Raw genomic sequence first — 22,363 nt, 5'->3', positions numbered from 1 at the left:
AAATAATGTTAACATAGCAGCAGATTTTCATTTTTTATTGTAAAAGCATCAGCAATAGATGCTATTGCACAGATTGCTACAATGTTACAGACAAGTTGACTCATAAAAATAAAAAAAACACTTTTTAACATATTTTATTGTAACAAAAAGTAGTAAAAGAGGTATTTTGTAAAAAAAAAAAGATCAACAAAAAGTATTTTAGTGATTCAAATACAGAAATGTTAGTGCAAAGTGCAAATCAGTTGTAATATACCATACATGTCAGTCATGTTGACTATTTTGGGAGAAGATGAAGCTGTTTTTTGAAAAAGTTTAGTGTTTTGATAAAGTATTGAATCTTATGATGATTTATGATTTTGTAATAAGAAACCTTGCTCGTAATAGCATCTATTGTGCAGCAGCAGCTATTTAAATATGTATTGTACATCAAAGTGATCTAATCCGTGGGTCTTGATGATGGAGATGTTCAAAAACTCCCCATGGAATGCAGTTATTCCACAGCCTGTGGAGGAAGAAGGAAAACTAATTTATTTGCATATCATGAAAAGCACGTAGTTAGATAATGTAATTTTAACTATCTGTACTACCATTAATTACTTTCTTTGTGTTAACTGAATTTAATGGAAATAGCTGAAACATTTAACTACATTTTAAGTTGCTACTGAATGAGCCATACTGTGATATTTATTTCCTTTTTTTTGTGCAAAGTAGTTTACAAAAACATTTTGCTACAAGAAAAGTATGCAAAACATTCTTATATAAGCACCCAAAGACTATGGTGGGGGCGACTATGGTGAAAAACAATTTAGATGAGGTTCGGTCTAGCAGACCATGTATGGAAAAAAGTCATAACATGCTCGATAGTTGAAAAATACTCACTCCAAAGACTTCATTCCAGTGCAGCTTTTCAGAGCAGTGCTGAGCTTTTTAGCTCCAATGTCTGTGAACTTGTTAAACTTAACACTGAAAATAATCATACAAACAATGAATAAATAATAATATAATAAAATACAATACTTTTTTGCATTTTAAACTTGCAGTTGAATTTAAACCATAGACTAATTTAAACATGATAGAACATGAAAATTATGTCCAAAAGTACTGCACATTTTTTATTTAAATAATTATATATTCAGAGGAAATAGCTACTGTAGTTGACTTACTCCAGGTCCTGCAATAGTTTAATATCGGGTAAAACCGAGGCTAGCTGTTCAGCTCCATTGTCAGCAATAAGATTACCATACAGGCTATATGAGACAAAAATGGCATCATTGTGAGAAAAGTTGTTTTATTCAAAATGCCTCATTTTTATAGTGACAATACTGCAAATGTAATATCTGAAGGTGTTTGTACCTGAGGCTCTGTAATGAAGGAACTGATACCAGTGCTTTAGCCAGTTTCTCCACTCCAGCATCTCCAATGCAATTCTGAGACAGACTGGAGGAAAAGTTGAGGGTTTAAATATCTCAAACAATTTCAGACATTAAAATCAATATCACTGTGAAAGACACAGAATAAACTTACTTTAAAAATTTCAAGGATTCCAAAAAGTGCAAAACGCCTGCTAGCTTCTCAGCACCAGAGTCGGCAATTTTGTTTTTCTCAATGCTAAAAGACAACAAAAAAGATGCAATGCTGCTAAAGTAAAATTATAAAGCAGAAAACCACAGTATATAAAAAAATATCTTGTATCAATATAAGCATGTACAGTGTATTCAATGTATAGATTAAAGTGCGGGTGTATTTCCGATTTATTAAACCGGATCTTGGTGATGCTAGCATCGTGCTTTACAATATATTAAAGTTACATGTTTACCAGAGCTACATGATCTTATCAAAAAATCCAAAAGCCTGATGATTAAATAGCAGGCACATTCGATGTCCAAAGTCCTTTTTTTTGCTTTTGGTTAGATAGCTGAATATCATGATTTCCTGTCGCCCGAAATAGTGTCAATTGTGTTACTGTTAAACTCTGTTAACAAGGTGGAGTTAACAGTGTTGATAGTAACAGAACTGGCAATCATACACAGAAAAACAAACACTCTCCCTTTCTCTCACTCACTCACACACACACACACACACACACACACACACACACACACACACACACACACACACACACACATGACTGTCAACACTGTTACTCTACACTGTTGAAAATAAAGGCACTTGAAAAGGTTTTTCACAGTGAAGTGCATTATTTAGGTTGAAACTCCATTTAAAAGAATAAAGGCATTGCAGTGTTTGAACACACTAGCTAAAAATTATATGTTCAGCTGTGTTTGGCTGAGATATAAATAAACACACAATGTGCTCAAAATGTTTAAGAAGCTGTATTTGTAGTAAAACTGCGCAGTAGCAGCAGCATGTAGGCTGTCAATCATAGCAGTGAGCGGGACACCGAGCCAAGCCGAACGCTCTTAAAGGGGAAACACACAAATCAATGAGAGGATGAAAAACAGGGTGGAAAATGGTCATGATTTGCCAAAGTTTGTGTTTTTTTGCCAAAAAGCTTGAGTAATGTTATAAGTAGGGCTGCACGATAACTCGCATGTGATTGTCATTGGGCAATTTCGCAGTAATTATCACGAACGTATCGCCTGCGATATGTATGTGACATGGCCCAGCTTGTCAGGGAACTACAGCTTTGTGTAGTAAATGCCGCTCCATCTGAAAGCAGGTCATGGCGGTTTACTACTAATCAAGGAATCTGCTTTACTGACGAGATACGCATGATATCGCATGCGATATATCGTGCAGCCCTTGTTATAAGTACACCTCAAAGAACATAATAAAATAACATGTCATGACCGTTTTAAGCTATATAAGATTATACAAGAATTGTTATGGTCTGTAAAATCTTGTACCAATTATTAAAATTATTCAAATGATAACCATTTGAAAAAGCTGAAAAAATTATGACTGGACACCAAATGTACCTGCAATTACATAATCACCCATAAACACAATATTATTTGTAGACAGAGTATTAGCAAGCTGTCTGAATTCATTTGGTTACTCACTCTAGATGTTGTAGTGACTGCAGAGAAGGCAGGACCTCTATGAGTTTAGGGAAAACTTCAGGACCATTCTGGACTCCAAGCCTACAGTAAAAAACACAACTCAAGTTAATCATGTAATTTTGCTCATGATAAAAATAACACCAAGGAAAGAACAAATGCATTGGTGGAAAGCTGATCTGAATAGGAGGGACATTTGCTTACTCAAATTCCAGTCTCTGAAGATGACTGAGGGCTGGTACACCTTCATTTAACGAAGACACAAATTCACTGAAACCACAAGTCAACATCAACACCATTATTCAAAACCATGGCTTGAATGCAGTCACTCGATTACAAATAACACAATTTTCATTGTGTTCAGGAATAACTACAATTTACACAAAACAAAAGTAAAATAATGCATATTTGATTCATTACCTCATTGGTAACTTTTTCTCCCTATGAATGTGGACAAGAAGTGGCAGGTTCTCTATGTGGTACCCTTGTGTTGCCTTCAGTGGGTTTAAGGTGAATTTCTCAATGGCACCTTTCAAGTTTAATTCATCTTTTCTTTGATCCAAGTCCTCCCACAATGCAATGGTGTCTGCTGTATGTGCCCTAATTGAAAAAGAAACGAATAAATAAATCCAAGAAAGCAACATTCTTAATAGTGCAGATGGGTGATTCTCGTGAAATTAGACTTATGATGTGTCATGAAACATTTTGTAAATGCAAAGTAAGAGTATTAAAATAAGAAGCATACAGTTACAAACATCTCTTTATGTACTATTTTGCACATGATTTTAAATGACATCATACAAAGCAATTTTGTTGTTTTTTCACATTTAAGGGGAAAATTTTCATTACCGCAATGTGTCCATGACTGGATTTGGGTTCTTTGACATGGAAATATTTATAATTAAAAAATCTAAAAAATAAAAAGCTTCAGTGCATGTTATACTATAAACATTTACAGTAAAGAAACATGTGGTATTTGGTGATCATTGGTAAATGTAGAGAAAATAATAAGGAATATAAATGTGTCCAAGACCAATGTTCTCATCCGCCGCAACAATCTTCAATCATTGTTTAAGCCCTTAAGGAACTAACATTAACAAGACACTTATTTTTTAGTTTAACTAACACTAAAAAGGAACTTTTTGAAATTTTGTTTGTCATAATACCTAGACAACTTTTTAGCTCTCATTACCGGAACATGAGTTTGTAAATGCATATATTTAATGTAATATCATGTTGCGGTAATGATAATTTTTTAGAATGATAATCTAAAAAATGTAAATAATTCTATAGGAAATATGTTTTAAATCCTCTAAAAATAATAGTTATAGTAAGTTCAGGCCTTAATATTAACTGTGCAAAAAAAATTGGCTTCAAGGGCTTTTTAAAAAATCTGATGCTGGACACCTTCTAAGTCTGGATTTCATGAGAATCACCCAGATAATGCATACAATCGCTCACCAGAAAGATTTTATACATTCAAGCTCCACCAGCTCTCTGAGTCCATTAATAGGAATGCATGTATCTTGCAGGTTAATGGAGAAGGTCCGTTTCAATGCCGTGGCGTGTCGAAGAAGATGGCATATGACGTACACGTCCGACGGGCTAAGCTGCGCTCCGCAGAACGACAGATTGTCTGGAAGGTTCTTCAACATCACTCTTGCAAATTTGGTGTTGTTGGTCTCGTAAACACAATGAAAGAGTTCGAGTAACCTGGCAGGAGTAAATTCATTTAGCTTCAGGTTACGCAAATGGGTTTCTACAGCTTTCCTTTTGGCCTGAATGTCAATGCTGCTATCCAAGATACAAACTCCACCCGAAGGAGCCTTCTGAAAGAGCAGCCCCGTGACGAACCTCTGCATCACATCCTGCGACTCCCCCTGAACTTTCCGTTTCTTCTGCTGGACCACACTATGTGCCAGCAGCATTTTTTCATTGACCTGTTTAGACTGCACCGAGTGCACGCCACCTAGAAGGTTCTGGGTGTAAAGATCTTCAAAGTGGTTTTCTCGACGGTCCGACGTTCCATGCGACGCGAGTATGCCACTCTTGAGACAGTAGTCCACCAGTTCTGCAGAATCGATGAGGTTTATGTGCGTATTATGATTCTTGAATCCTTCCCAAGCCATTTTGCACAATTGAAGGATGTCCTTCTTTTTATTGTTAGATAATGAGCTGTTTTCCCGGCCGGCCAGCTGCAGGTGCTTGGAGGTCACTTTTAGATAAAAGTCTGTGAGAGTTGAAGGCAAAGAGTCATCGTGGCTGTCTTGATGCTCCAGCAGAAAGCAGGTAGTCCAGCAGAGCAATGGGTTGGAGCATAAAGTGAATATGTACCTTTCATTCTTAATTTTTTGCAGTGCCTTCTCCTGAATGGAAGAGTCCCTGAAATATTTGGTTGTGTAGAGCTCTATGTCTTCAGGGGAGAAGCAACAAAGCTCCAAAAGACTGTCAGTTTTTCGCAGCACCTGATTTAAAACGTCTTTAGGTCTCGTGGCAATGAGAAGCGTGCAGCCCGGCAGAATTTCCTTCTGGAACAGACCTGAGAACAGCTGTTTAACGGTGTATTTAGTGTCTTTGGGTGATTTAGCGGGGGACTGAAGGAGCCCCTCAAAGTCTTTAATGTCATCAAAACTATCAAAAATAATGAGAACGTCTTCGGGAGAAGAGAGAACATGACTGAACACAGCATCGGATTTCTCGCAGCGAGGAGATACAGACAAATCGAACAGTAAGTGCTTCAAGCTGTAGTTAGATTTTGTAAGGTCTATGTTTTTACAGTTCAGCAAAAACACAAACTGAAACTGAGGCAGGCTGCCGCTCGCCCAGTCTAAACACAAGCGCTGAATCATAGTGGATTTTCCCACCCCGGTTTTCCCAAGGAGAGCTATGGACTGTTTTGGTCTGGAAACATTGCTATGAAACACTTGACTCCTATCCAGTTTTTTTCTCTTACGCTCAGAGTCGCTGATTACAACCAGTTCTTTCTCCAAACACTTGTTAGCATTCTTGCCAGATTTGATTAGGAGTTTCCTTTGGATCAGGTTCATGTTGATGTAATGTGACTCCATTCCCAGTCCCCCACGCATACGAGAGCAGATCTCTCTGATATGGGATTTTGCATGAAGAATAAAGTCCTTAACACATTCTGAAAAAACAAAAATGTGTCATATTTTGAACAATGGCACTATTTAGGGCTAACGCACTGACCACATTGTTTACTCACTTGGTGCTTCCGGACGCACTTTTGTAGCTGGTTTAGGAGGTGGGGAATCGGTGTTCTGTGGCTTTCCATCTGAAAACGCTGTGGTGCTACTTGTCACTAGCAACACAAAAAAAATATATATATATACTTATTGCAAACCATTCTATGACCATAAACGTTAACAAAACGTTTAAAAAATTGTTAGTACATGCAGAGAAAAAAAAGGAAGCAATCCCACATCGCTTAAAGGCAGGGTACTGGTGCCCGAGCACCTGCCCCTTTACCCCTAAATGACCAAAGCACCACTTTGTCAAGGCATTTTTGTAATTAAATGCCCTTTTTTAAGGCCTGCCCAATCTAACTATTAGTAAAATTATCACCTATTGACCTTTCACCGGACAATCTCTTCAGGGACGATCCCTATAGCTCACAGCGCGAGCGTGCCCACAAACTCTTACTATGACACAATACAGAGTACAGGGAGGATTCCCCTCGAGTCAGCATTGACCAAAGCGGTATGCTTGTTAACGTTACTTATTATTATCGTACAAGAATGCTTTTGTTTATATTGCTGTGTGTAACCTCTCTAGAACGATTGATGCAAGTAACGTTAGATACAGCATGCTAAACATCTACACATAGCATACAAATATAAACAATGATGCACGTATGTTCACTCACTTTTATTTGGGGAGAACAGATTTGCAGGCTTCGAGGGGTTGGTCTTTGTTATTTGATGAAAACTATTCATACTTCAAATTACGATCATAATTACTATCATAAGTGCCATAAAAATAGTTCTCACATCACTGGTAAACAGGCTTATACTGATTTTATAATTCCCTGATTTATCCTCATGAATGCTGTTCTTATTTGTATTTGAATAATTAAAAAGAATAAATTCAGAACAGGATTAGAATAAATCAACTTTATTTCTATAGCACTTTCCAGCAACCACAAGGTGCCCAAAGTGCTTCACATCGAATACAAATAACACATCATTTGAAATCACAACATACAAAAAAAAAGAATAAAAGAAGACAAAACATATAATTATATTAGAATATAATTATATTTTAAATATGACAAAAAACACAAGCCTGTGAACCTAATAATACACTCTAAAAACAAACGGTGCTAAATACGGTCGTTCACTTTTAGTGCTATTTAGCCCCGTTTGTTTTTAGAGTGTATCTTAAATGTCACAATGCAATAAATAATATCATATAATATCAAAACTGCACACTGTTGACGCACACACACAAACACAAAATGTATACATTGTAATGCACTGTAAGTCGCTTTTGATAAAAGCGTCTGCCAAATGCACAAATATATCGATATAAAACTCTGTCTATGTAGATTTTTCTGTCTCGTTCTATTTGCAAGGAAAATTATGAAAAATAGGTAACACTTTACTTCAAGGGGTGATCATAAGACTGACAAGACATGTTCATAATCATGACATGACACGTTTCATAAACATAAAGGAGATTTTATGCACGTTTATGACACCTGTCATTAAGTGTCATTCGCTCGATTCTGTCATTTTTAACGCAAAGATGACATTGTTTGAGATGTCTTTGTTATAACAGCTTGACATAAACCATCATAACTTGTCATGACAACTTGACATTACCAGGACAACATAACTGACAACTTTTTACCAGGGATACAAATGGAATTTTATTTATATTATATATATTTTTCTTGACCTCCACTACAGTGGTAAAAAATATAATTTGTCATTAAGTTTTAATACTCTGTCAAATAGTTTTATAACAACGTCAATAATATTATTTAGTTCATAATGTTTTTTTAAGTTTCCTCCATGTGTTTAACAAATAAATTAAACCATTCAATAATAATAATAATAATAACAATTATTATTATTATTATCATTATTAAAATTGAAACCATTATATTTTATTACATTTGAAGACCGATTCACCAAAAATTAAATAAAAACAGTGCATTTATGGGTAAAGCGTACAGGGTTGGGTCCATATAGCTGTAAAAACAGTTTTTCTCAGTTGCTTTGGTGCATTTCTCACATCACTATTTACATTTGCACAACAGTTAGTTCAACCTCCACAACATTTAGTCATTTGTGCACATCATAGTAGCAGTTTCTCATTCTTTCGAACAAATTGCAAATGCTTTTGGACATGCATCAATTGCTTTCATACAATTCTCTGCTGTTTTATAACATTATCATTTGCTTAAGTCATGTCAGTCAAAATTGACTATACTGGTGAATGCTGAATAGTCATTCCATATAAAACTAATAGTCATCATTTCATTGCTTGTGTCATTACATACAAAAATCTTGAACTAGTTGTCAAAATCATTTTTTAAATCTTTTTTTTTTTCGAAAATATCTCCTAGATTGAGCATTTTCTGAAATTATGTGCACTCTAAAAACAAACGGTGCTATATAGCACCAAAAGTGGTTCTTTGCTCGTAATCATAGAAGAACCGTTTTTAGTGCCATATAGCACCGGTGAAGCACCAGTGAAGCACCTGTGTAGAACCATATAGTGCTATGTAGAACCATATTTGGTGCTATAGTGGCTCTATATGGCCCCTATATGGTTCTACACAGGTGCTTCACTGGTGCATCACCGGTGCTATATGGCACTAAAAACGGTTCTTCTATGATTACGATCCAAAGCAACAGTTTTGGTTCTATATAGCACCGTTTGTTTCTTAGAGTGTGGCCAGACGTGCAAGAATGATTACAGTACTATGTGTGTTGTATGTTTAGTTCCAATATGGTTCACAGTTCCAATATTTACTGAAATATTGTTTACAGTTGTTCACAGCTCTACCCAAAGGGAGTTTATGTTTATTGTAAAGAAGGGTGTATTTTTTATTTTGCACAATACTGTGAACAAATTAGAATTGCAAAGAGCATATGCAGTGAAAATGTGAAACATACATACAGTATTCAGTGTCTTGTACTCAGTTACCTCACTAAATACAGTAAGGTGTAACTTCACTGTATTTTTCAAATAGCTGTGCAATAGTACACAGTGCTGTCTTGAGCATTTTCAGGTAGTGTCACCAAGAATTGACTTTTTTGCATTGGAAAACATTTATAGAGTAAATTGTCATAATGAAAACATGGTTGAGCCATTTGACTATCTTGTTCATAAACAATGGTGTGAGGACTTTTCATTTTGATGACACTGACACTTTCATTGACATGAATACTTGCTTTTGAGGAATGAACTATCCATTTTGTGCAAGTGACCCGCTTTTGCAGATTATCAACTAGGTTTTGCAGTTTGTACTAATTGTTTTGAGAACTGCATTAACTGTTGTGCAAATGTAAATAGTGATGTGAGAAATGCACCAAAGCGACTGAGAAAAACTGTAATTAATTAATTAATTAATTATTTTTTTCTTCAATGTCAGAAAATATCAGAACCCTCTGTGTGTGAGGAAGAACAAGTTATGTTAGCTGTCAGTTTTTTTATGTATTGTGCACATACATAAAGTTAAGTATAATATTTTGACGTGTCTGTTGCATTTTGTTAAGGTATTTAAAATTATTTGACAGAGTATTAACACTTAATGACTTTTAAATTACAGTTTAATGTAACGTTAACCCATTAAGCTAGGTAGTTTCTTAAGTTTGATAATTATTCTGCTATGTCATGTTTATGACAGATTTATGACAAGTTATGATGTATGGGTTAATGTCAAGTTGTCATAACAAAGACATCTCAAACAATGTCATCTCAAAAATGACATAATTAAACGAATGATACTTAATGACAGTTGCCATGAACATGCATAAAATCTCCTTCATGTTCATGACACGTGTCATGTCATGTTTATGAAGGTGTCAGGTCAGTCTTATGAACACCCCTTCAAGTAGAGTGTTACTGAAAAATTTTAGACTTAAAATGGTCTTCCGTTTTCCTTTGTTATTGATTTCAATTGCGTGTGTGCGTGTCAGCGCAAAAATGTGCCCTTTTTGTACTTTGAGCTCCTGCCCCTTTCAAAGGTCTCTGCATGGCCCTGATTTTGATAAAACATTATGTAGCTTATGTAGTTTGTGTAACCTTATAAAAATTAGCGTAACGATATTTATGTTTTCAAAATTACAAGCAAACTATTACGTCTAACGTTAAACAACCGAAAACGTGCTGTATCTAATTCCAATTTAAAACAGTTGTTTATGTTGGATATTTGGGTAATGTTATTCACTTTGTACTGCAAAGTTTTCTCACTGCTGAATAAGACGTGTGGGCTTCTGGTTTTTGCGTGTTCATGTGTTTTGGAGGTGTGACTTTGGATGGTGATTTGAACGGAGGGTGGGATCGTGATTTCAGTGCTATAGGCTAAAGTTAGCATTTTTCAAAATCAGATACCCTGCCTTTAAGAAATAATTTATATCAGTGATAGCTGATATAACTGATCTATCTGATATATTGCTTAGGCTGATTAATTTGTTGATTTTTGGTCCCTTAAAGGGATAGTTCACCCAAAAATGAAAATTCTGTCATCCTTTACTTACTCTCATGTTGTTACGAACATAGATATGTATAAAAGAGATGTCTCGCCCGCGCTGCTGGCCAATTGAGTGGAACGTCCGCACTTGCTCAATTTTCTATCGATTTTCAAACGGATTGGTTTGTTATAAACATCAGAGATGTAACTATGGCACTGCATACTTAATGAATAATTTTCATGAATCATGTTAAAGCATCCAGAATTATAGCCACGTTAATAACGTTTGTAAGAAACCAAACCGTATGAAAATTTGAGCAAGTTATGGTCATTTAAAAGTACCTGCACCAGTAAACACAATGCTACGAGTGAGCGAGCTGCCTGTGGTAAGATGGCCGCCAGGTGATGATGTTAGAGACTCCGCCGTAACACATCTAGCCTTTATACATATCTATGGGTACGAACCTGTAAAAATTTCTTTGTTCTGATGAACACAAAGGATGATATTTTTAGAAATATTTGTAACCAATTCGTTCGTAGACCACATTCACTTCCAATAGTAGGAAAAGCAAATACTATAGAAGTAAATGGGGTCCACAAACGGTTTGGTTACAAACATTTCTCAAAATATCTTAGTACCTCTGAGGTACCAATATGAACTCTTTAGGTGCACCCCCCTAGTGACAGCTTACTTACAGTGTACTTTACCCTGTTCAAGAGTAAAGTTTTAGATTAATTATTTAAACAAGGGGTTCCCAAAACATCCTTTGTGCCATTCACAGCAACATTTAAGTCACCTTGCACGACCCACAGTATATATAAACCCCTTGATTTAAATAACAGAAAATGCAAGAGACCTTCTAGTGTATCTTCTGCATCAAAATGAAACCTAACTCATGCACACTTTCTTGGCTTCAAACACTGGCCTACCTTTCGTAGGGGAGAGAGTGTCTACAGATGCTGATGGCAAGCCCTTGCTTGCACTGTCTGATAATGAGCCGACTGGATGCACAGCAACAGTGAGTTCTGGAGGAGCAACCGTACCATCAGCTGTAGGAGGAAGAACACAGTTAACACCTGTTAACCTGCCCTATGATTCATCTTCCAATACAACTGTTAATCTGAATATGCATTGTCCCTCATGAAACATCACCCTGTGTAATGCGACTTACCTGGTGAAACAGGAAGTATTTGCGTCATTGGACTTACAGGTTGCGGTGACACTACAGAATGTGGAAAGTAGATACAGTTGAAACATGCAGGCTCATGCAACAGTTCAAAGATGCTATTACACCTGACTCACCAATCACATATGTGGGCCTCAGTGGAACCACAGAGCCGAATAGTTGGGGGGAACCGAGGGTCTGGAGTATCTGCAATGCAGATCCACCTGAAGGATCCAAAAGCACAAGTGTTTGATCAAAGTCAAGGCATAGTTCTTGAACCGACTATAAATCGAATGCTGTATATTTTATTTGATGATCATATGTACTCACCACTAGAGGTCAAAAGAGGGGGGCTGTCAAAGGAAGTTATGCTGTTAAGGGGCACGTGTATTACAGGCTGGAAAGGATTGTGGTTGAAATGGAAATTTCCCTCAGAAGTAATGCTGGCCGTACCATTAGGGGGACTTTCTGAACTCGCCGTTACTAAAACAGACAAATTAAATATTTAAGCTTTGTTTTACTTCCAGTTTCATTATTATGAGAGGCACATTTATAAATAAATGTTTGAATCATTATTTTTCTTTCTGAAGACATTTACAAACCGCAAAGACTATACTGTAAAACAACACGTCTGGATCTCACTTCAGATTCAGGAATGGTTTATTTATGTTTCAATTACCTTTTCTGCGCTTAGTAGAAGTTTTGTTAGATTTAGATGTTGTTTCCCTTATCTCTGTAAAACATTTTTTACAGACTTATTATTACTTATTCAACACAAAGCCTTAGGAAGAAAGCATCTAAAAGAAATGACATTACCTTTTCGTTTTCTATTTGTCTTTTTGTCTGAAATAGCAGCAATCTCTGGTGTCAGTGTGCAGGTTATGTCTGCTTCACCTGCTGTGTGTACAGTATGCAGATATGAGAAAACATCCCAAAAAGTATGTTAGTGAAACTGGTTCACCTTGTTACCAAACCAAATGTAATGCAAATTCAATATTAAACATTAAACAAATGGTTCATGAAGGATTCTGTTAAAGCACTCTTAAAAATAAAGTTACAAAAGCTGGGCCTTTTGAAAGGGGCGGTACCTTTTCAAAAGGTACACATTTGTACCTAAAGGGTGCACATGTACCTTAATGGTACTTCAAAGGTAGATATTGGTACCTCAAATGGATATCTGTACCTATATGGCACATATTAGGACCTTTATAAAGACCTTTATAAAGGGTATTTTAACAATACTTTTGTCCCAGTGACCACTTCTGTACCTTTATTTCTGACAGTAAATTATTGAGTCACAGTGAATAAATGAAGTCTTACATTGAAAATCAAGATCATCTTCGAAGAAAATGGGATCTGTTGACATACAGAGGTAAAAATTTAAAAGCATTCACATAACATATACATGCTACAGAAGTAGCCTGAACTATTTAATAGGATAAAACACAAAGACTGACCCAAAATGTCTTCAATAGAGTCTTCACTTAGAATGGAGTCAAGAATTTTAGAGAAAACATCGCCTGTCAAAGAGTAAAAATAAATACATTTTACAGCCATAGATTTACATTTACAGAAATGGCATACATAGACTAGCATTTGTTACATTCACTAGCAAAACTTTATATTTTGCCTCAAGTTTGATAAAATACTGTGCTTCCACTCACCAGGTAAAAGTTCTGAGAAAATGTCTAACGATTCAGCATCTGTAGTAAGAAAGTGTAAAATACATTATTTGGCTGAATTACATAAACGTGTCACACATTAATACTGTTAACAGCTCGTGGCGCGCACGGGCGCAGATATGATGCAGTCATGGTGCAGTCAGAGCGCGCTTTCTCTCAGAAAAATAAATTGAGAGAAAAGCCACTACTTAATGTTAAAACATGTGTCTGACTGGTCTAATTAGAATTTCTGTCGATTGTTTATATAATATACTGGTTTTTGTGTACCTTGAGGAAAAAACCTTGCACGACGCAAACCCATTATAAATATAAAACTGTAAACTAAATTGAAAATGGTTTCTTTACCTGTTTCACATGGATATTCCATCTTCATCAAAAAGTTATTACTCCATAAATTAAAAAGTGATAGATAAGAAGCTTTATAATAAACGCGCGACTTGTCCTCACATAACACACTGAGGCTGCTGCATTGTTTGGTAAAGCCAACACCAGAACGGCACCAAACTACTTTTACTTTCGGTATAGATGGGAGTTGGTTTGTTTAGCACATACCAGATTCAGCCCACAATATTATTTGGCCGGTCTTTTGGAAAACCCCAAACTTTCAGTTTTTATATTTTATTAATAGTTTATTTATATAAACGTGCACTTAATGTGATGGAGACTGCAGATGAGGAAGGTGCTGAGCTGCAGTTTTGCTGCAGACATGATGCACTACGTACAGGACAATCGCTCATATTTATTTTCTTCTTCTTCTTATAAAAAAAGTTTTGTTACAGTTTAGTCTTTCTTTAGACTTGTTTAACATGTATATCAACCAGCTGGTTTACCTGTGGTGTCTGGTAATGCCCGTCATTGTTTTTTCAAAGGTTGGCTCTCATACAGGGAAATGCACCACCCTGGATTGGCAGGTATTTTCCATTGTTAACTCGGCCCATTTGTTGCCTGCTTATATAACACTTGTAATCTATATTTTTTTTTTGCCAAAAACCAACCAACCAAATAAGTAAGCATTTGACTCCTGATGAGATCACTGTAAAAATGTTGCTGTAGTTATACAGGTGTTTGCCAGTAACTAATGTAGATTTAAATTGATGTTATTTACTGTCAACAGTTTGGTCAAAGTGAAATGAACAGTAAACATCAAGTCTTTGTCTTTACAGAATAAAATGATAAAACAACAGCCTCATGCAAAGCATTTTGGGAACAAATAATCCCCAACAACCTTTTTCAGTATTTTCCTTTAGAATTTGTTTCCAGAATGCTTTGCATGAGGCTGTCACTTCAGTTCTTTCTGCAAAGACAAAGACTTGTTAATGTGTAATATTCATTTAAAGGGACACTCCACTTTTCTTGAAAACATGCTCATTCTCCAGCTCCCTTAGGGGGCTTGCACACCAAAACTTTTACGTCCGCAGCCGGCGCATGTTTTCAATTGTTTCCAATGGAAGCTCAGCGTTTTTCAAATAAGCGGTTTCACTAGCGGTTTTCTTCACCGCTGGAAACTGGCGCCCGGCGGTTTTTCCGTGCTCAGTGCTGAGAGTTGAAAAATATTCAACTTTGGGTAAAAAGCTCCGCTCGTCAATGTTAGTTCTCACGCAGCCGTCCAATCACAGTGAAGGAGGGGCGGGGGACAAGTATCAGAGCAACCAACCGTCACACAGCTGACGTATCAGAGCTACCAAAGTGCTTAGCTGAAGAAAGCTGACACTCAGCTGAAAAGCAGCTGGCATTCGGCGTTGTCCAGGCGTTTTCAACCCCGTTTGAAAGTTTTGGTGTGCACAACCCCTTAGAGTTAAACATTTGATTTTTATCGTTTTGGAATCTATAGCAGATCTCTGGGTTTGGCGGTACCATTTTAAGCATACACTGTAAAAAATTCCATAGAAATTACAATGTTATTGCAGCTGGGTTGCCGGTAATTGACCGTAGATTTAAATTTATGTAATTTACTGGCAAGAGTTTGTTGAAAGTTAAATAAATGTTAAATATTAACAAGTCTTTATCTTTACAGAATAAAACTATACAATAACAGCCTCATGCAAAGCATTCTGGGAAGCAGAAATCATCTTCAACCTTTTTCTGTTTTTTGCTTCAGATTTTGTTTCACAGAATGTTTTGCTTGATGCTGTTTTTTTAGTTTTATTCTGTAAAGACAACTTGTAAATGTTAAATGTTCATTTAACTTTGAACAAAAAGTTGCCAGTAAATAACATACATTTAAATCTACGGTAAGTTACCGGCAACCCAGCTGCAATTTCTATGGATTTTTTTACAGTGTAGCTTAGCATAATCCAATAAATCCGATTAGACCATTAGCATTGCGCTCAAAAAAGTTTCGATATTTTTCCTATTTAAAAATACGCAGTGCATGAAAGTAGTCCCATGCTATTGAAAGTTAACAAGGGGATTGTTACGCCAGAATGAGAGTATAGTTCAAAGCCATATCGGCATAGAAAATCGCAACTTTTCATTTTCCGTCGGTCTTAGTACAACGATGTAACGACAGAAGAGTCCATTTTTAAATAGGAAAAAAATCGAAACTATTTGGTTATTTTTGAGCACGATGCTAATGGTCTAATCAGATTTAATGGATTATGCTAAGATATGCTAAAAATTATACTGCCAGACACGGAGATCGACTAAATGTATTCCAAAACGGTAAAAATCAAATGTTTTACTTTAGGGGAACTAGAAAACGAGCCTATTTTCAAAAAAAGTGGAGAGTTCCTTTAATGTTAAACAAACTGTTGACAGTAACAAATTTAAATCTACAGTAAGTTAAATGAACTTTAAGCAAACAGCTGACAGCAAAACTGTAATTTCTCCATAATTTTTTTACAGTGCGTCTCAAAATGTGCATTTATTTCCAAAAGCCCAAACATCCTTTGACCAAATTATTTTTCCTTGAAGTCATGCCATCTTCTTTTCAGATACACTCGTTTTGCATGTTGGTGTGGTTTGCTGGTGTAAACACTCTTTTACTATCACAGTCATGTCAGGCATTACAAAATTTAAGGAGTGTCTACTTGCAGTTTTTTAACTTTTATACTAGGCATAGACTCTGCAGGTCTTATTATAGCTTCAGCAAAATGCATTGATGTCGAGTAGCATTGTCTTGCAGCAGCCACAACACATCTACGCTGAATTTGCTCAGCAAATGTACACTGTAAACATTGCGCTCAATTAAATGGCTGGGTTCTTTTTTTACCCATGTTGAGTGTAAATATAGGACAGAACACAACGCAGGATTAAAATTGACTGAATGCTGAAATTCCGTTTTTTATTTAAATTTAATGTAGATCGCAATTTATGATTTTCTATTTTTTTTTTTTTAAGGTAACTATTTGTGTTCGGGAAAACTATTAAATTGTAATTTAATTAAATAAGGCCAATTTAAAACAAAATTTTTAAGACAAAAGCAACATTAATCATTCTGTGACTTTAAATAAAAAATGACATGATCCCAAAACACAATGCTATACCATAATACAAGAATGATAAACGCATTAAATCAAATGTTATATTTCAAAATACAACTCACCAGGATCATTTAGAAATGAATCTAAATCCTCTTCCTGGCTCAAAGCTGAATCCAAAATAACTTGGCTGATATCCCACTTTTGCCAAATAGGTAAAGAGAGTTTCCTTGCCAGATCCTCTTCATCATTTAAAAGGATTTCACACAGACTTTCCTCTGCAACTTCACGGTGTTTAAAGAGAGACCTGTAGTACTCTGTGGAGAAGACTCCAGCTTCATGCAGCTCCTTGAGAAGATCATACAGGAGGCTGGGGCCAACCTGTACAGCTTTTCTCACCTGAAACAGTACATCTTCAAAAGAAATCATGACTGCGCAACAGCTGCTCATTTTGGAACTTCATTTCCTCTTTGCCAGATAAATGCCACCTAAAGCCAAATATGTATTGCTTTTGTTCCTGGATAGAAAGAAGCACAAGTAAAACCTCACCAGATTGATGCGCTGCCTGACAAAAGGCAAGGTCTGGTGAGGACAGTTTCAAATGTACTTTTCCATAATAACCTGGTAGCTAATGTGCTGTCATGGACAAATCAAGTAACCACATCTTTATCTCACTTCTCTTTTGTTATTAGGAATTTATATGAAAGTAAATCAATTGTTTAGGTCCCATTAAGGACCAAATCCTGATCATATTAGAAAATAATGAAATTATTAGTGTACAGTGTCATGCATTCCACACTCATTCAATTATTTAAAATATAAGTAGATTGTAATTATAAAATATATATTTATTTATAAACAGCAAATTGCAGTTAGTCTGAGAAACTAAAACTAAATGCATGTGGATAACACATAAGATGTCTACCCTGCTCTATAGAATAAAATAAAATTCATAACCTGTACATTTAGCTGGCCTTTAAAAAAGACTGACAGAATTTTGCTGAGGTACCAAATGAATCATAACCAAATCTCACCAATCATGTCAGACCTTACTAATGGAAAGTCCCTGAAATTCTGGTCTGGGAATAACTTTGATACACAGTGATAATGTTATGGTATCGAGATAACTTCGGCTGACCTACTAATATAACAAACAACAAAACAGCAAAGGAGAAATGTAGGCGACTGATACTGTAGATTGGCTCAGTCAAAAAATGTGTGTTTATATAGAGTATAGCAAACATGCTTGGATTTTCTTGTGGGATTTTACATATGAACTAAACCTGCCACACCTACCTGCTACCTCATCTGCATTTTGCATTAAGAACACCACGCTATCACAGGTATTCTAGCATATATTGCAATTCAGAAAATAACACAATGCAATAAAATTTAATAGACCAATTTTAATCTTAAGAAATTTATTAGCAAATCTGAACAAAGCATTTACAACATAATAAAACATAAGGGCTATTTATGGTATGATGCATAAGAAATGCTATTGTAGAACCCAAGTTCAATGTTTTCTTATAAAAAAAAAAACATATCAATTTTATAATGGTTATAATTATACTTCTATCATATTTATCTTTATTGATTGTAGACTTGTATTGGAGTAAAACTCTTTGTGGTATTTACTATAAACTTTAACATCAATCAGAACGATTTTAAACATTTAAAGGGACACTCCACTTTTTTTTTTTGAAAATGGGCTCCTTTTCCAGCTGCCCTAGAGCTAAACACCCGACTTTTACTGCCCTGGAATCCGTTCAGCCGATCCCCGGGTCCGGCGGCACCACCCCCAGCACAGCCCAGCACAATCCACTGAATCTGATTAGACCATCAGCATCGCGCCAAAAACAACCAAAGTGCTTCGATATTTTTCCTATTTAAAGATGATGGTAAATAGATAAATGTTACTGATATTACGTAGCAGCCGAATATAGTCCCCTTAGTATCTTTCAATAGCAGTGGACTATTTTCGGGCACTACATAATATCATTGCTCCTGCTGCAGCCATGTTACGGCAGCAAAGTCCTTGATTATTACGCCAGAATGAAAGTATAGTTCCTAGCATATCTGCCTAGAAAATCACAACTTTTAATTTTCCATCGATCTTAGTACACGATGTAACTACAGAATAGGTTTTAAATAGGAAAAATATCGAAGCTCTTTGGTTATTTTTTTACCATGATGCCAATGGTCTAACCAGATTCAATGTACCATGCCAAGCCATGCCAAAAGTGACACCGCCAGACCCGGAGATCGGCCGAACGGACTCCAAAACGTCAAAAATCAAATGTTCAAACTCCAGCGGAGCCGGAAAATTAGCACACTTTTTTTAAAAGTGGAGTGTCCCTTTAAGTATATTTAGATTTTTGAAAAGAACTTAAATAACTTAAATGTCATGTTTTCAAATTCTTTTTCCAGAAAGTGGGTGCAAACAGTTTCACGCCAGGATTATTTTAGGTTATCACTTTGTATGGTTTTCAAGTGGTCATGTATATTGCTCAGATGATTGCTTATCATGACTTTTCATGATCAACCAATCATTAGACACTGATTTGCGAATTAATACCCCAGCACCAAGAACTGCCGTCAAGGATCATCTGACGGAGTATGAGAGCAGTAATCTTTGATTTCTGTGAAAAGGAAAAAAAGGGAATGTTAGCACATATGACATAAATCCATTTCACAGAACAACAGCATACTCCAAACATTACGTTAAAACAAAAAAATCTGGATTCTAAAGAAAATACACTTCCGTATTCTGCTTCTCCTTCTAAAAAATGTGATAAATTGGTCCGCTGGCCTTCTGGTATTCTAAGAAGTTAAATAAAAACCCAGATATTTCCTACTCTGTAGATTGTAATTAAGACAAGATTCTTAAACAAGTCCAGCTTTTGACCGCAGTCAACTAACCATCTTAACTAGAGGAACTAGATGTTTTATCTTGAGATCACTCTCCCTCTAGAAACTTCTGTGTGTGAAAATCTCAGGAGTCTCTAAAATACTCAAGTCACTTTCCTTCAGTTTGGTTTAAACACTTAAACCAGTTAAACAAGTCTGCATACTTTTATTTGCTGCCACACGCATTAAAGTGTGCAAATTAAATAAAAAACAGCCTGTGAGTTTTCAAAGATAAAGAGACATACAAAGGCCCGGATTGGCTATAGGCAGGACAAGGAGAATTCCCGGTTGGGCCGGTCTGTTTTTTTGGCCACGAGGGCCGGTGCTGTCCCTAGGCTGCCAACACTTATCCAGCCTCACTCGTGTAATTAGGGGTGTTTAACATTTTTAAAGCAGGACGCACAGTTTTCTTCTGCTTTTCAAAGCGCTCGGCCGTGAACACAAGTTTTGTTTCAGACATGTCTATATTTGAGTGCGCTTGCCGCGCGTACAGATTTAAAATACACTTAAGTGCAACTTCATACGAATGGCCGGGGTGGGACTCATTTTCTTAGCTTCATTCCTTAGACCGGCCCACTTTAGTTCATGACTGACTATATTAATATAATATAATTAAATCCTCAGTAGCCTAGTGCACATTTCTTTGCAGCCTTGTAATTAATAGTATTTTTCAAATATATAATTTCCAATTCAGTGCAAATACTAGGCACTTTTAGATTTTTGCCATAATCGTGCAGCCCTAACATAACGGCGCATTCACATGGGGCGTCAGCGTTAACGCTTCCCATTCACTTTTAATGGGTGACGTCATGCGTTGCCGAACTGAATTGTGGATCCGTCAGCGCCGCGTCAGTGCCGTTGCTCGCGGCAGAAGTTGAACATTTCTCAACTTTTCAAGCAGCAACGCGTGCGTCAACCAATCAGATCGCCTTATGCAAATAACCTAGGCAGAGCCAGCCAATTACGTTTATGGAAGAACAGAGCATGTGTAGCGGCAACTGTGATTGGCTGTTGGCCACGCTTCAGACAAGCCTTTCGTTGTGTGAATGCGCCGTAAGGTAGTTTAATATTATTCAATTAAAACTACTGAAAGGGAACAAATACAAATGTGTTTGTGTTTCCTCTATATTTCTTGAGATTTCCTGTTAGGTTGAAAAAGTTTGGAAACCCCTGATATACAATTCACAAGCAAGATTTATCAAGTATGCAGGGGAAACACATAGAAAAATACAAATCCTTAGATTAATTTTCTAGCACTTAGGACCAGGCCTTTGAACCAGATTTTTTTCCCAATTGGTTCGTCCCGAACAGAAACAGTATTTTAACGTTTTCGGTTCAACCCTAAATTTGACGTTCCTGAACCGGTTAGAACAAAAAATAAAGTTCCCGAACCAGTTAATAACGTTCCATGTCAGCTGTGGGATATACAAATAAGCAGGCTGATCATTACAACGCTTACACTATGGTTACCACACCTCAAGACATCGATCACATGATATATTTAAAAGGATTCGTCCGTTTTTTGTACTTTTCGCTATTGTGAGTACTACTATTTCTTCCGCGTCTCATCCAACGGCTCTTTTGCTTGTTCCAAAACGTCATTTTAAAGCTGGCAATGGAGGCTTAAGCTGTTGATAGCATTCCTATCCAGTTATGAATGAAGTTATTAAAAAGATAGAGAGCAACAGAGACACACAGAGAAAACGCAAGAAAGAATAAGAGAGCGAGCGAGAGAGAGCGAGATTGTGTGAACGAGGCTACCTCTGTGCGTCTCTTAACAGCGCTGTAATTGCTTCGGAAAATCATCTGTCATAACGGGGCTGTTTACACTTGGTATTAAGATGTGTTTTCATCGATCGGATCACAAGTGGACGAGAGAGACACATTACGTTTACACCTGGTATTTAAATCCGTCTCTTTTGTCCACTTTCGACCGCTTCTGTGCTGAATATTATGAGGGGGTGGTCTGTGAGACGGTGGGCGAGTCTCTCTGCTGTCATTCAAACCCGAGCGGGAGTAATTATGAGTTTGTATGGACGCAAACTAATATTATGTCGGAGTGCACTGCTTGTTTAGCAAGTAAACATGCTGCACAGTGTTTTGTACATGAGTATGTAAGAGCTTTGTTTGAATTTTCAGCGCAATTGATGAAATAGGATCGCGCAACTTTCAGACGCTTTCAAAACGAAACTACGGAGATCAGCCGCTTAGTTTTATCAATGAAAGGCTAAAAATAGCGCTGTTCACCGAATGTTCACGCCAGAAGTAAAAAAAGACGTAAAACTTGTGTTTAATACCTCAGATTAGATAAATGGGCGGAGAGAAGGCGGTCTCGTATGGCTGTTCGAAAGCATTCAACCACATGTGCGTTCCGCAACTCCAAAGCGATCCGATCGAAAGTGGTTTCGACCACCTCTGGATGTGGTTGAAAGTGGTCGAAAGTGGACGAGCTCAAAACGTTTTGAACACCGTTTACACCTGGCATTAACGTCGTCCACTTGTG

The 22,363-nt window shown here is 36.6% G+C and overlaps 2 protein-coding genes across 5 annotated transcripts in view; both read right to left on the bottom strand.

Moving 5' to 3' along the window:
* Window positions 1-20: 20 nt before the first annotated feature.
* Window positions 21-18,201, bottom strand: ciita (class II, major histocompatibility complex, transactivator). 3 transcript variants are annotated; one of them, XM_055194178.2, is made up of 20 exons: window positions 17,076-18,201; window positions 13,514-13,552; window positions 13,307-13,369; window positions 13,170-13,205; window positions 12,666-12,746; window positions 12,529-12,582; window positions 12,180-12,332; window positions 11,987-12,073; window positions 11,856-11,906; window positions 11,614-11,733; window positions 6,244-6,339; window positions 4,482-6,165; window positions 3,441-3,620; window positions 3,225-3,290; window positions 3,024-3,104; window positions 1,525-1,608; window positions 1,354-1,437; window positions 1,164-1,247; window positions 880-963; window positions 21-502 (listed from the first exon to the last, which is right to left on the bottom strand). In XM_055194178.2, exons 1-20 carry the CDS (start codon window positions 17,398-17,400, stop codon window positions 427-429), a joined length of 3,528 nt encoding a protein of 1,175 aa, XP_055050153.2. In that variant the 5' UTR covers window positions 17,401-18,201; the 3' UTR covers window positions 21-426. The 3 variants fall into 3 exon arrangements, with proteins under 3 accessions (XP_055050153.2, XP_073713474.1, XP_073713475.1); XM_073857373.1 differs by having other exon boundaries at window positions 12,666-12,743; XM_073857374.1 differs by lacking the exon at window positions 17,076-18,201 and adding an exon at window positions 13,877-14,662.
* Window positions 18,202-18,354: 153 nt separating this feature from the next.
* The window catches only part of nubp1 (nucleotide binding protein 1 (MinD homolog, E. coli)), a 42,233-nt gene continuing 38,224 nt past the window's right edge, over window positions 18,355-22,363 (bottom strand). For both annotated transcript variants that reach the window (XM_073857381.1, XM_073857382.1), the window contains exon 11: window positions 18,355-19,592. In XM_073857381.1, the coding sequence (XP_073713482.1) occupies window positions 19,549-19,592 (44 nt within the window). In that variant the 3' untranslated portion in view covers window positions 18,355-19,548. The remainder of the gene's footprint in view (window positions 19,593-22,363) is intronic.

This window comes from Misgurnus anguillicaudatus, chromosome 19 (assembly GCF_027580225.2).
Source record: "Misgurnus anguillicaudatus chromosome 19, ASM2758022v2, whole genome shotgun sequence".
Classification (NCBI taxonomy): Eukaryota; Metazoa; Chordata; class Actinopteri; order Cypriniformes; family Cobitidae; genus Misgurnus; species Misgurnus anguillicaudatus.
This window is presented reverse-complemented; position numbering and strand designations above follow the sequence as displayed.